This window comes from Chaetura pelagica, unplaced genomic scaffold (genome assembly GCF_000747805.2).
Source record: "Chaetura pelagica isolate M959 unplaced genomic scaffold, ChaPel_1.0 scaffold37, whole genome shotgun sequence".
NCBI classification, from domain to species: domain Eukaryota; kingdom Metazoa; phylum Chordata; class Aves; order Apodiformes; family Apodidae; genus Chaetura; species Chaetura pelagica.
This window is the reverse complement of record NW_009954567.1, coordinates 353,239-367,271: the sequence shown is the minus strand read 5'-3', so window position 1 is coordinate 367,271 and position 14,033 is coordinate 353,239. Positions and strand designations below refer to the sequence as shown.

The 14,033-nt window shown below is 37.6% G+C and overlaps 1 protein-coding gene across 1 annotated transcript in view; it reads left to right on the top strand.

The window, feature by feature from the left end:
* ARL15 (ADP-ribosylation factor-like 15) overlaps window positions 1–14,033 on the top strand; it is a 211,901-nt gene that overhangs the window by 79,912 nt on the left and 117,956 nt on the right. Inside the window, exon 4 of the mRNA XM_010005336.1 lies at window positions 3,563–3,771. Coding sequence (XP_010003638.1) covers window positions 3,563–3,771 — 209 coding nt within the window. The remainder of the gene's footprint in view (window positions 1–3,562; window positions 3,772–14,033) is intronic.

Sequence of the window (14,033 nt, the reverse complement as noted above, 5' to 3'; positions counted from 1 at the left end):
CGTGCTCTTGGTGGAGAGTTGCTGAGAGTTTGACAAGTAACAAGTTTGACACCTTTAAATTGCTTTCAGTGAATTCTTTTTTATGCAATGCTATGCTCTGTTCTGAAAATACTGAAAATGAGGGATTTGAAGGTAGCCTCAAACTGCTGTGCATGAAGAAGTAAACAAGAGTATTCAAAGCTTAAAGGAAGATTTATAGCTCTGCATTTATATAATGTTTACAGGAGTGCATAACAGTGCAACCTGTTTTGGATGTGTACTAAACTGCATAAAGCTCTCAAACTCTTCCCCCTGGTTTTTGGAAGGTGTTTGGGAGGGTGCTGTTGACACTGATATAAATCATAAATGGTGTTAATATGGACACATTGGCTGATAGTAACAAACAATTATTAGTTTATATATTTTAAAAATTTTAAAATAAAACTTTTTTAAATTTTCAACAGTTAGTTGAATAAACCTGCTCTGTAGTAGTGCTGAATTATTGGGGTTTTTGATTACACCAGCCTGTCATTTCTACGTAAAGACAGGTGTTTTTTAACTTTTTATAAAGTAATTCAAATGTACATTTGACTAATTACTATTTTGCTTTTCTAATAAGTAGTGTGATTGTGTTGTTGCAGTTTCCCACTACCACCTCTATGCCCCCAAATTGATAGTAAATGGGATGTTTTAGTCAAATCACAGGACTTAGCCCACTCGTGTTGGTTTGTTTCTGAGGGAAACAAATCATATGCCTAGGAATGAGTTGTTGCTTTTGACTGTGTCTGAGGAAAATACGACACTGAATGTCATATCTTAGTGAGCATTTTACATAGCATGTTCCCTGGGTCATGCTGTAAAGTGTGATGGCTGAATTACTGTTCACAGCCTAGTGTTTCTACAACATACTACCTAGCATTCTGGAAAAAGAAGCTGGGAGTGGGTTTTGCTCTCTGGATTTGCAGACTCAAGGCAAAAGAAAATAAGCGTATTTGGCTTGTAGAAATTGTGAATTCCAGTTGCTGATAGGTTATTGATGCCTAGAATTAATTTTCAAGTACTTTTGCCAGAAAAGGGAGTTAAAATGTCACACCAAGGTGCAGACTTTCTCAGTCTTTTTTATGGTCTACTTAGTGCAATTGTTTTAATTCTTAAACCTCATGCTGTGGTTTCCACAGAATTGACGTGTAAGCAAGTTCAAAGCAGGTCATTATTGTAATGGAAGATCCTGAAGGAAATGCCAACTTCTGTTGGACATTTTTAGTTGGTTCTTAGAGCTGTGCCATGGAGACTGGCCAGGACTGGAGAGAAAAGGACTGCTGAACTTTTGTGGTGTTTCTTTTGGGACAGTTGTGTGGAGAAACAAAAATGCAGGACTATAAGATACAGATCAGCACACTGCTTTTCTGGTTCCACTATTCCATGTAGGGGTCCATGAGCTACTTTATTCCATGTGCCTAGATAAAAGAGGTCTAATGCTTTGCTGTTCATCACACATTTTTTCTCTTTAGAAATCGTACAGTTACAAAAATAGGACTCAAGGTCTGCAGTGATGTCTGGTTGAAGAGTAGCTTGTTGAAGCTTAGAGTAAATAAGACAGATGTTATGTAACTACAAAAAAACAACAACCCAGCAAACCTTCAAAGAATTTATCATGGTGTTGGCTTTTCAGTTCATTGAAAATCATTCTCAACCATTTTTTAAAGTAATGTGATATTTCAGATGCCTGTAACACTGTTGTCTGTGGCTATGTAAATAGTGTCCCTCTGACAACTTGATCTACTTGGTTCTGACCAAGACAGTTGGCTGGAAAGACCATAATAGATAACAAATGCTATGAAATTCTTTACAAATACAAATAGTAAATATTCTGGATGTACTAAAACACAGAATTAGCTTTCAGTGTAATACCTTTTCTATATAAGTAATGTTGATATTCAGATGTTGATGATAAAATAAATGAAATGCCTGTCCTATTTGTGCCTTGTATCTTTCGGTCTGGTCTATTAATAGATAAATTAAGGAAGTACGTTACTAAATCCCACGGCAATTTACCTTTAAGTAATCAACTCTTTAGACCTCTTGCAGAAAAAAACAACTGTTTTGGTATGTTTTCAATATTATCTGTAGGAAACAGTGTGTGTTCACAACGTTTGTTAGCCACCTAAATTATGCGAGGTGCAGAATACAGAAATAGAGTGTTTAAGATTCTAGTGTGGCCAGTACAGAGAAGACAGTAATTCCATGGGCAAAATTTGAATCCCATGAGTTGGATGCCTAAAGTATATGATACGAATTCCTTTCTAGATGCTTATTTCTTCACTATTGTTCAGTCACTCTCTTTTCTGTTGCACAATGTATTAATTCAGTGAAAGTCTTAAATTTCATATCAATATTATGGTAATTATGTTGCATTAAATTCTTGTTTTGTGCCTATGTATTGTCCACAACTTTTGTGTAGTGTTTTTTTTTTCCACTAAAAAATGGAGTTTTATTGTCTTCAGCACTTTAAGAACTTTAAGTTAACACTGTTAAGTTAACACTTCAGAACTTTAAGTTCACTTCTCCTTTTCTCAAAGTCAGAAAAGTGCCTGTAAAGGATACCACCGGCACATTTCTACAAATCACTGTCTTGTAGACATGTCAAGTTTTCTACTAGATCATTGCTGCGGCTGTTCACTTTTTAGTGTTAGTCCCCATGAGTGTAGTGCCAGATTCAGTCACAAAGAATAGCCCATATCCAAATCACAGTTCAGATAGCTTGACAGCTGTCAAATGCAATTTATTTTTTTTTTCCTACCTCAATGTTACAACATATGCTGCTCTCCAGGGGAGGCAAAAGATAACCTTATTGCTTGGCTTCTGTTGAGATGGCGGAGTGCTGCTGAACTGTATCCTAAAAATTACTGTGCCAGATAGGCCTGTACAATCACTTGTGTCTACTCTTGGGCTGTTCCAGGATCCTTAGTGTGCCTGATGGAGCAAAAGCAGTTGATACAAATGCCACTGGAAATTGTTACCGAAGCTTCTCATTCACTGTTGAACTCACCATTCTCCTCATTAAGTGTCTATTTACTTTAATAAGCTTTCCTGACACCTTTTTTATTCAATTATTAAATGTTTACCTGATTGATGGTTTGGTGATGAGCTGAAAGACCTTATCATAATCAGAAATGAGCAACTGCTGTGACAGAGTTATGGCAAGGATCCGCAGGGCTGAGTTAAAAAAGAAAGGCTAGGGTTTAGATATTAGTGTGTAAGTATTTCAGGGAGAAGGTATAGGATTAGACTGTATGGCACTGGAAGCATTGTAGTTCTGCCAGTACTCATTAATGGAACAGAAACTTTCAGGGATGAAAGCTGTGAGTCAAATTCCTTCCTTGTTTAAACAATGTTCATTTGATAGTTTGTGTGTGTTGGATTTATGGTTGCTTTTTTCCTTTTTAATCTTTCAGTAATGGTTAGGAGATAAAATTTAGCCCATTGCTTTGGTTGTTCTAAACAGAAGAGTTATTTTCAGGTACAAGTGTTAAATCTGTTGCAGTATTCTTGTTTTAATTAGTTCTCATTATTGTCTTAAAAGGGGCTGACAATATCAGGAAATACTGGAGTCGTTACTACCAAGGATCCCAAGGGGTAATATTTGTATTAGACAGTGCGTCCTCTGAAGATGAACTAGAAACTGCTAGAAATGAGCTGCACTCTGCTCTCCAGCACCCACAGTTATGTACTTTGCCGTTTTTAATACTGGCCAATCATCAAGACAAGCCAGCAGCTCGCTCCGTACAAGAGGTATGTTAACGTGGCAGTATCTTGCCTGTTTGTATTTACTGTCTGCACACCACTGACGTAGTATTACTTACTACCATGACATCCTAGTTAAGGGCTGGCCTCAGTTACTCTTTGCTGTAAGTATGCAGACCAAAATCAGTCCCAGTCCCTAAGAACTTAGCCCAATGCACTCTATGCAGGCTTACTTGTTCTGGAAAACAGACAAGTAATACTTGTATACAAACAGTTCTGCTTTCAGCATGTTTTGTTTAAGGGAGAGAAGATGTTCTTAAGCTGCTCTTTTCAAAAGCTGCTGGGACACTGTTTTTTTATTTACCTTGGTTTTTTATTTGCTATTATTCCATTCTTTGCAACTGCTTAAAGCAATTGATTGCAGCCATAGGTTGTCTTTTATGTAAAGCTTTTTCTCTGTACTGCTATGTGCTGATGTGAGGGCAGAGTTGCAATTCCTATTCTGAAGTCCTTAACATGTTCTGATTATTTTCTTTTAAGGAGTAATGTCCTTGTCTAATTTGTAGCTATCACATAGTAAATTATATCATTGTTCTATGCAGAGCACCTTCGCTGTTAAGTACCTGAAAAATTAATCTTACCCAAATTTCTATCACATTACAGTCTTTGAGGAAATGCTGAAAGTTACCTCTTCTTCATGAGAAGCTCTACTTTTCTGAAGTTGTAGGAGGAATTTAGAATTTGTTTGTGTCATTCAGTTCATAAATGTAATTTAAAGGACTCTTCCTGTTTAAGATTATGTTTTTTCTGTGAGTGGTGTTTATTATTGCAGCAGAGTAAAAATTATTTCAGCACCTTATTATGTTGGTGCTTAGTATTTAATCTTATTGCTTTCTTAGATGCACATCTCGTCCAAAGTATGATCTTTCTAAAGAGTACCAGTTCAATTCAGTGCAAGACTTGATGATCTGTAGGATAACTTCTTTTTGTACAGTGTAGGCGTATGTACTTCCTGTACTGCTATATTGCTATTTATGCCTCCTTTCTCAGCCTCAAGAAATTGAGGATAAAAAGTTAAGCATATTATGTGTTACAAAGTGTAAATGTGACTCGAGTATAGCGATGTTTTTAATATGAGAGGAGGTATGAGCTACACTGTAAAATGTTCTGTAAAATTCTTGGACCTTTCCTCCAAGTATCTGTGCTTAGGAAATAAAAAAACCCAAAACAACAACAACAACAAATTAGGATGGATTTAGCATGTCAGGTTGCCTAAAAAAGTGAACTGAAATGATGCTGGGCTAGAATCTACAAGTTCTAGGTCTTGTTCATAGAAGAGCAGGTTTTAAGAAGTAATGAATATTTATATGAAATGTCATATGGATTTTTATATATCAGGTGATTGATTTCTTTTAGTTTATTGTGTAATGCAAAACAAAGCATATATTTTTAAACCTTCCAGTTAAAATTGAAAATATCCCGAGATAAAACTGGTTTAATTTTATTCATCCAAATCTATCGAAGGAGTTTTGATTTTTAGTTTTTTATAGGGTTATATAGACTATAGTTTTCATCAATGGAAATGCTTTTTTTCACATAATCTAAGTATTTTTTAAATGGTACTATTTTTTTCTTTTTTTAAAGCAGCCAAGTTAGGTTTAATGGTAATTGAGGACTTGGATTATAAATATAATTTAAGAAATATTCCTTGTTTTGTTTCATAAGAATAGTGAATACAATGCTGGTTAGTTTGCTTTACAGCAGATTATACATGTAACTCTCACTTTGACAGTTGAGCCCCTATGATAAACTTTTTGGCCTGAACAGAATAAGTTAAGTATTGATTGCCACTTTGTATGAAATGCTAAATACAATGATTTTGTAAAATGTGCACAATTTCTGCATATTTTCAGGAAAAAAGCAAACACCACAGCTCTATCAGGAGCCCAGTGTATTTCTTTGAAATTCTTTACTTAAGAATAATGGAAAACAAAATTACAAAAGAAAATTCAGGAGAATGTCACAACGTTATACTTTGTCCCTGAAAAAATGAAGTTCTGTGCTTGCTGTGTATAAAAAGCGGGAGCCTTATTCAGTCAATTTGCAGTCATTGAAATGGAAATTCCTTGCTTTACTGAAGACTTTGCTGTCCTGTTGTCCTCATTATTGAGATGTGAAGTAGAAGTAAAATGCTGAATCATAAGACCATTCCTTACTTTGAAACAAGCATATTAAAGGATTTAATAATAATAATAAGTTCATCATTGAGACTTTTATTAGTAATTTTTGCACAACTTAGTCCATTAGTTATAGGTATTTCCTTGCTTTTTTATGTGTCAGAAGACAGATTAATAACAGTTGAAATTTAGAAGTATGTAGGCATTCTTTTAGGCAACAAATTTCATTTCTTTAATGGATATAAAAGTGTCTCCTGGAGTATAATTAAATAAAATGTCTGAGTTAAGTGGTGCTTAATAGGAATTGAAGAAAAATATTTATCTAAAACAAAAATCCTTCACAAAACTGTACATGTGCCAAGTATTTTCTGCAGCAGATGTTAGTTATATTTATTGTTGGAAAGTGCAGTTATTTCATTTAAAAAAAAAAACCAGTTCATTTTAATATATTTTCTCGATGCAATGCTTAGGTAGAAATATTATTGTTGAAACTGCATGCTGTAAGTATTATATAAAGTCACAAATAGTTAAATTCAAAACTATAATGGCTATTTGTAGGAACATCCAAATAACTTGCTTAATTTATGAAATGTAATTTAACCTAATTAATTTTACAAGCATAATTGGGCAATAAACTTCATATTATTGAACTGACCAGAAAAATTGCAAGAGGAGCTAATTTGAAGTACTAGTTAATAAAAGTAAATCTATTTTTTCCTGTATTGAGTTGCTAGTTGGAAGTTTCCTAGTTGTTGTTTGTACATCTGTCACCAAATCAGAAGAAAATAACTTACAGACACCAATGTGATGCAGATAAGCAGACACTTTATTGATGCATGAAGGATATGCGGGATAACTCCTCGTAGCATATCCTGAATTGCATTACAATCAACAGGTTTTTATGTATTCAATTTCTATTGTCCAAAATATTAAACATAAAAATGCACATAATGCTCAATTTTAATTGTTCATGAAGTTTAGCCTTTGCATTGATTGGCCCCTTCAAGTTACATAACTTCATACATATTAATTTCTAACAAAAATCATTGGTCACCCTATTGATTGTAGTCCCTGGGACTCAAACCAAGTTGGGTTGGGGAAAGGGATATTCAAGCCGCATTGCTGGTTACTGTGACCTTGGCTACCGTGTGACAGGTTCAGGATTTATTATTTTGTTGTTTTTTCCACGGTAACTGCTTAAGCATCTCTTACTCTTTATGCAACACTAGACCTCAGCTACTTGTACGTACCCTTTGTCTAGTACATATGGTTTCTGTGATTACTGAAGTAAAACAAAATTACCCACTCCCCACTGTGAATATGATTCCTATACGAGCAGTTTCTACAAGAAGCCTGACCAGGCCTAGGCCTTCTAAATAATCAGAATGTAGTCAATTCAGTAACATTTTCCCCCTTTGAAAGTTTTTTAAAATTATTTCAGTACTTTCACAAAAAAAAAGAAAATACTACACTTCTGCTTCTCTATGTGCTGGTGAGACCCTTGTTACCATTTCTCTTTCCTCTTGTTGTCTTGACACTGCACTTATGATCATTTGATTAAATACATTTTGCTGTTAATTTGCCTTTTCAAACAAGCATAGATCAATATAATCATCATCCAGCATCCCTGTAAAAGTTCAGAGGTCCATGTCCTCACATAGACATCTCCAGGTTGAAAATTATGTACTGGGTTTTCTAAGGACAGGAGTCTGTTCCACACCACAGCATTCTGAAGTGCAGTTAAGAATTTTCCTAGAGAAAGCAGATAGTTATACATATCCTGTTTTCCTTTTACATGCATGTTTGGATTTGGTTCTAGGGATCCATATGGTTTCCCATATAGTAATTCATAAGGACTGACTGAGGTACCACTTGTTGGCTGTACCCTGATTCACAGCAAGGCCAATGGAAGTGCTTGAGGCCACTTCAAATTAGTTTCTTGACATATTTTGCTAATTTGTCTTTTTAATGTCTGATTCATTCCTTCTACTTTTCCACTAGATTGTGGCCTTTGTGGTATATGTAAATCCCAAGTGATTCCCAGGGCTTTGCATACACTTTGCGCAACTTCAGGATTAAGATGTGGACCACTGTCTGAAGAGATCCCAATAGGGACACCAAATCTTTGTATTATTTCTTGTAATAGCCATTTTACAACCTCTTTTGCTTGTGTAGTGCAACAAGGAAGGGCTTCTGGCCATCCTCTAATAGTGTCAGACCCCACCAGAATGTATCAATACCCATTTTGTCTGAGTAGTTCTGATTTGACAGTAATCACCTGGTTCTGTGCCAGATTTCAGTTTACCCATCTGAACTTTTTTTCTTCATCACTGGATTATTCTTTAAACACACATCACATTGCAGTTATCGTTTTGGCTATCCTTAACATTTTGACTGATACCACTTGTCTTTTTTAAAAGGGTAACTAAGGCTTCCACACCCCAATGACATTCTTGGTGTTTTGTCTGAATTATTTCTCTCATTAGGAGAGGTGGTATTACTACTTGTCCATTAGGTGTGACCCACCATCCAGCTGATTTTTTCTTTGCATTCTATAATTTTTCTAAACTTATCATCTTCCTCTGAATATTTAGGTTCTTCCTTTGGAAGAGTTATTGTTCTGGTTGGAATCAAAACCATTTGCAAAGACTTTTCTCTTGCCGCCTTCCTGGCAGCTCTATCTGCTAAGTTATTCTCCCCAGTGTCTTTTGTATTTCCCATCTGATGTGCTTTACAGTGCATGATTGCCATCTGGGTAGGTTTTTGGATGGTTTGCAGTAATTGCAAAATTTCATTTTGGTGTTTAATATTTGATCTTTGGGAGGATAATAGTCCTTGTTCTTTCCACAGGATCCCATGGGCATGTACTACCCCAAAGGCATATTTTGAACCAGGCCAAATATTCACCTTCTTTCTTTCACTTATATTCAAAGGCCCTGGTTAAGGCAACAAGCTCTGCCTTCTGGGCTGATGTGGTGCCAGGCAATGCTTTTGCCCCTATGACTGAGTTTGCAGTTGTTACCGCATATCCAGTCAGCCATTCCAGTCAGGGTCTTCTAACAGTGTGCCCTTCAAATCCTCCTGACTGGAATATACATGTTCAAGGGTGGTGAGGCAGTCACATTCCAGTTGTCCTTCTTAATGTGAAGAACTTAGAAAAACTGCAGGATTCTCCAGGTTAGTTATTTTCAAAAATCACACAATCTTGTTCAATCAATACCACCTGGTATTTCATCATTCTGCTAGGGGATAACCAATGTCCCCCTTTTTGTTCTGAAATAGTATCGTGTGTGGGACATACACTGTTATTGTTCTTCCGAAAGTCAGTTTTTGGGCTTCTTGAATAAGCATCCCTGTAGCAGCAGCTGCTCAGAGACAAGTAGGCTGCCCCTTACTTACAGGATCTAGTTGTTTGGAGAAATAGCTGACTGGTCTCTTGCAGCTTCCCATTCTCTGGGTCAGCACTCCCAACGCTAGATTCTGTCTTTCATGAACAAACAACTGCAAATCTTTGGTTAAATCTGGAAGTCCCAGGGCAGATGCATACATTAATGCTTGTTTCAGGTCTTTAAAGGCCCTTTGCTGATCTGGACCCCATACAAAGGTAGAGTTCTTTTGAGCTTCATACAATGGCTTGTCTATTAGACTGTAATTCATTAGCCACAGACAACACCACCTGGCCATTCCCAAGAAGGCACTCAGTTCATGAACATTTTTGGATTCCGGGATGCCACAAATTGATTCCTTACAGTCTGTTCCGAATTGCTGTTATCCTTTTGAAATTTCAAAGTCCAGATATATCACAGTCTATTTCACAATTTGGGCTTTGTTTCTGGATACCTTGTACCTCTTTAGTCCAAGAAAATTTAAAAGTTCTATTGTTACCTTTATGCAGGCACATTTATCTTCTGTAGCAATCAGTATGTCATCCACATACTGTACAAGCAGATGTCCTGGTTTCATTCTTGAATCATCTTGTTTCCATATTTCAAGTTCTTTGGCCAGTTGCTTTCCAAAAATTGTCAAGCTATTTTTGAATCCTTGTGGTAGCCTTGTCCATGTTAGCTGCATCTTTCTCCCTGTTTTTGCATTCTCCCATTCAAAAGCAAACAGTTTTCTGCTTTCCTCATCCAGGGGTGTGCAAAAGAAAGCATCTTTTAAATCAAGCACTGTAAACCACTGAAGTTCCTCCCTCAAGGCTGTTAACAAAGTATAAAGATTTGCCACTACAGGGTGTATGTCCTTAACTATCTGATTCATAGCTCTCAGATCCTGTACCAACTTATACTGACCTGAAAGTTTTCTCAATGGTAAGATTTTGGTATTATACTCAGATTCACACTCTTGGAGTATTTTATATTCTATAAGCTTATCAATTAATTTCTTAATTTCTTTCCTAGCTTCTGTTTTGATTGATTTAATCCTCACTGGCTTTGCACTCTCTTTCAATTCTATTTTGACAGGTTGTGCTAATTTTGATATGTTGGGTTTATCAGTTTCCCATACTGTAGGGGTTGCCGCCAAATCCACCTCGTGGAATTTCCTGTTCTTTTATTTTTTCTTGTATCATCAAAATTTCTCCTGTCTTTGGTTCAGGTATTTTTAAGAGGAGCTCTCCATCTTCAAAAACAATCTGTGCATTTCATTTAGATAACAGATCTCTCCCTAATAAAGATATCGGGCATTCTGGTACATAGAAGAATTTATGTGTAATTATTTTGTTTCCAAATTTTAAATACAGGGGTTGAAGGAATGACCTATTTTCCTCCTTCCCTATAGCCCCAATTATATTTGCTGTTTTGGTGCCCAATTTCCCTTTACAAGTATTCAGAACTGAGAATGTTGCTCTGGTGTCCACTAAAAACTTAACCTCTTTTTCTCCCAGCTTAATTACAACCAGAGGCTCAGCTGGGTTCCCCTCTGGTTCCTTCATTCATCTAGCATCATCAATCTTGCTGCCTCTTGCTGACCTTCCCACAATTTTGGGCACTCTCACCTCCAATGTCCTTCTCCTTTACAGTAAGCACATTGATTTATTCCCAAGGGAGCATTAAAGTTCTGGTTTCCACCTCTCCCTGTTGGCCCCCTTTCTTCCGCCGTGTCCTCTACCTCTCACAGGTGTTCCTGTCACCACTGCCAGCAGCCTGTTTTCCCTAGTTCTCCTTTCTTCCTTCTCTCAATTATTATATACTTACCATACCACCTCTAACATCTTATTCAGATTTTTTGAATCTTCTCCTTCCAGTTTCTGAAGCTTTTTCCTTATGTCTGGTGGAGATTGTCCAGTAAAGATTAAGGCCAGTTGCACTTGTGCTGTATCTGTATCCACTTCCACTTGCATATCATTCCAGTCTGGATCCTATGTTCTAATAATGGTGTCTAATATCCTGCTAACTTTCTTAGGATTCTCCCTATAAAGTCCTGCAGCCTACTTCCAAGCCACCACATCCACAATTGAAAAAGTTACTTTCACATAAACAGGTCCCTCTGGACCAAATCTTTGTCTCAAAGGGTCTAACATCTGTGTTTCCCACCTAATTCTCCGAGATACAGACCTTTGAAGGTCCTTCTTCCTCATACATCATTCCACTACTTTTTGGCTCCACCATTTCTAGTGATGCGTTATCCCTTTCACACCACTGTCCCTGTCTGTGGTGTTCCCGTCCTCTTTGTGAAGGGGCTGTATTCTACTTCATCTTTTGGCACTGTACATTTGATACACCTTTTTCCAATATCACATACAGAGCAACACCTCTTTGGTTGCTGTTTTCAGAAGTTAAAGCCATTACTAGATTGTCTTGGCTAATCAATTTACGTTCTTTTTGCCAATTGGTTCGCTGCCTCAGATAAAAGAACAAGTCTACATAAGGCACCTCATTTCATTTTCCCTCCCTTCTGCATAACAACATTAGTTGTAATATAGTGCTATAACTCAAAGTTCTGTTTGTGGGCCATTTTTCCTGATCTTCTAAAAAATACAGGGGCCACCAATGATTACAATATTCCATCGTTTGGCCTTTTTGCCAAATCATCTTGCAGTTCTCCCCAGTGGGTTAATAAACACCCTAATGAGCAGGTTTTTGGTACCTTGTAATCAGACACTAAATTACTAACACTTTTACTCTTAAACAAATGGGTTAACTTGGAAGTCATTATAACTGTGTTGCAGTTCACACATATCACTTGGTCTTTTGCTTCGTTCTTCAGCTGTGCTCCTGGCGGGATAAACAGAACTGTGTATCCGAACTCTGCACTCACTTTGTACTTATTTTTATGTCTCAATCACACACACGGAGTGATGCCAACAAAAGATATAACTGGTTACAAATATGTATAAAGACAAAAACAAAGACTTACGTGCACATAAATTTCTACTACCACAAATTATCCAACCCTACAATAGCTTTCACTTATGTCTTATGTTTAGACGCCTAGGCTTCCAAATGGGTACCCTCTGAGTCCAACCCTGTACACCTTTTGCCGTGTCTGACAGGCAGGCTGAGGGACTCTTAACACCCTCGAAATGCAGACTGGGAGAGTCTAACCCCCTTTCAAATGAGAGACTTGAGCCCTCTTCGAAATGGGGGACTCAAACCCCCCTCCCAAAACAAAATAAGAAGTGTCTTACCAATTCCAGGGGACATTGCAAAGAGCCTTGTGGATTGGGGATCGATGGTTATCCCCAAGAATTTCCTTGATGCAGGCTGGAACCAACAGGTCCCCAACTCCTCCAGTCTCTTTCAGAGAGGTCCAATCTGGGTCACCGAAAACTGTCACCAAAAATGGGAAAAAAACCTTATAGACACCAGTGCAATGCAGATAAGCAGACACTTCTTTTTTGATGCATGAAGGATATGCGGGATAGCTCCTCCTAGCATATCCTGAATTGCATTACAATCAACAGGTTTTTATGTATTCAATTTCTATTGTCCAAAATATTAAACATAAAAATGCACATAATGCTCAATTTTAATTGTTCATGAAGTTTAGCCTTTGCATTGATTGGCCCCTTCAAGTTACATAACTTCATACATATTAATTTCTAACAAAAATCATTGGTCACCCTATTGATTGTAGTCCCTGGGACTCAAACCAAGTTGGGTTGGGGAAAGGGATATTCAAGCCGCATTGCTGGTTACTGTGACCTTGGCTACCGTGTGACAGGTTCAGGATTTATTATTTTGTTGTTTTTTCCACGGTAACTGCTTAAGCATCTCTTACTCTTTATGCAACACTAGACCTCAGCTACTTGTACGTACCCTTTGTCTAGTACATATGGTTTCTGTGATTACTGAAGTAAAACAAAATTACCCACTCCCCACTGTGAATATGATTCCTATACGAGCAGTTTCTACAAGAAGCCTGACCAGGCCTAGGCCTTCTAAATAATCAGAATGTAGTCAATTCAGTAACACATCAAGCAAGTAAATTTGAAATTTCATTGTAGAAACTGTAAACTAAGATACAGTATTAAATATTAGACCTCTTTATTTCTCCTATATTGGCTTCTGTGGTGTTTATTGGACAGACTGGATCAATGAGCTGAGGCCAATTTTATGAGGTTCAAAAAGGCCAAGTGCTGGGTCCTGCACTTTGGTCACAATAACCCCATGGAAAGCTACAGGTTTGGGGATGGGTGGTTGGAAAGCTCCATGGTGGAGGAGTTGAAAGCCGACTTAACGTGAGCCAGCAGTGTACCCAGGTGGCCAACATCATCCTGGCCTGCATCAAGAATGGTGTGGCCAGCAGGAGTAGAGAAGAGATCGTGCCCCTGTACTCAGCACTGGTGAGGCCACACATTGAGCACTGTGTGCAGTTCTGAGCCCCTCACTACAGGAAGGGTGTAGAATTGCTGGAGCGTTTCCAGAGAAGAGCTGTCAAGCTGGTGAAAGGTCTGGAGAACAAGTCCTAGGATGAGAGTCTGAGGGAAATGAGATCTAGTTTGAAGAAGAGGAGCCTGAGGGGAGAGCTCATGGCTCTATACAACTACCTGAAAGGAGGTTGTAGGGAGGTGGGAGCTTACCTCTTCTCCCAAGTAAATAATGATGGGATGAGAGGAAATGGCCTGAAGCTGCACCAGGGGATGCTTAGACTGGATGTTGTAAAGTATTTCTTTACCAAAAGAGGGGTTGG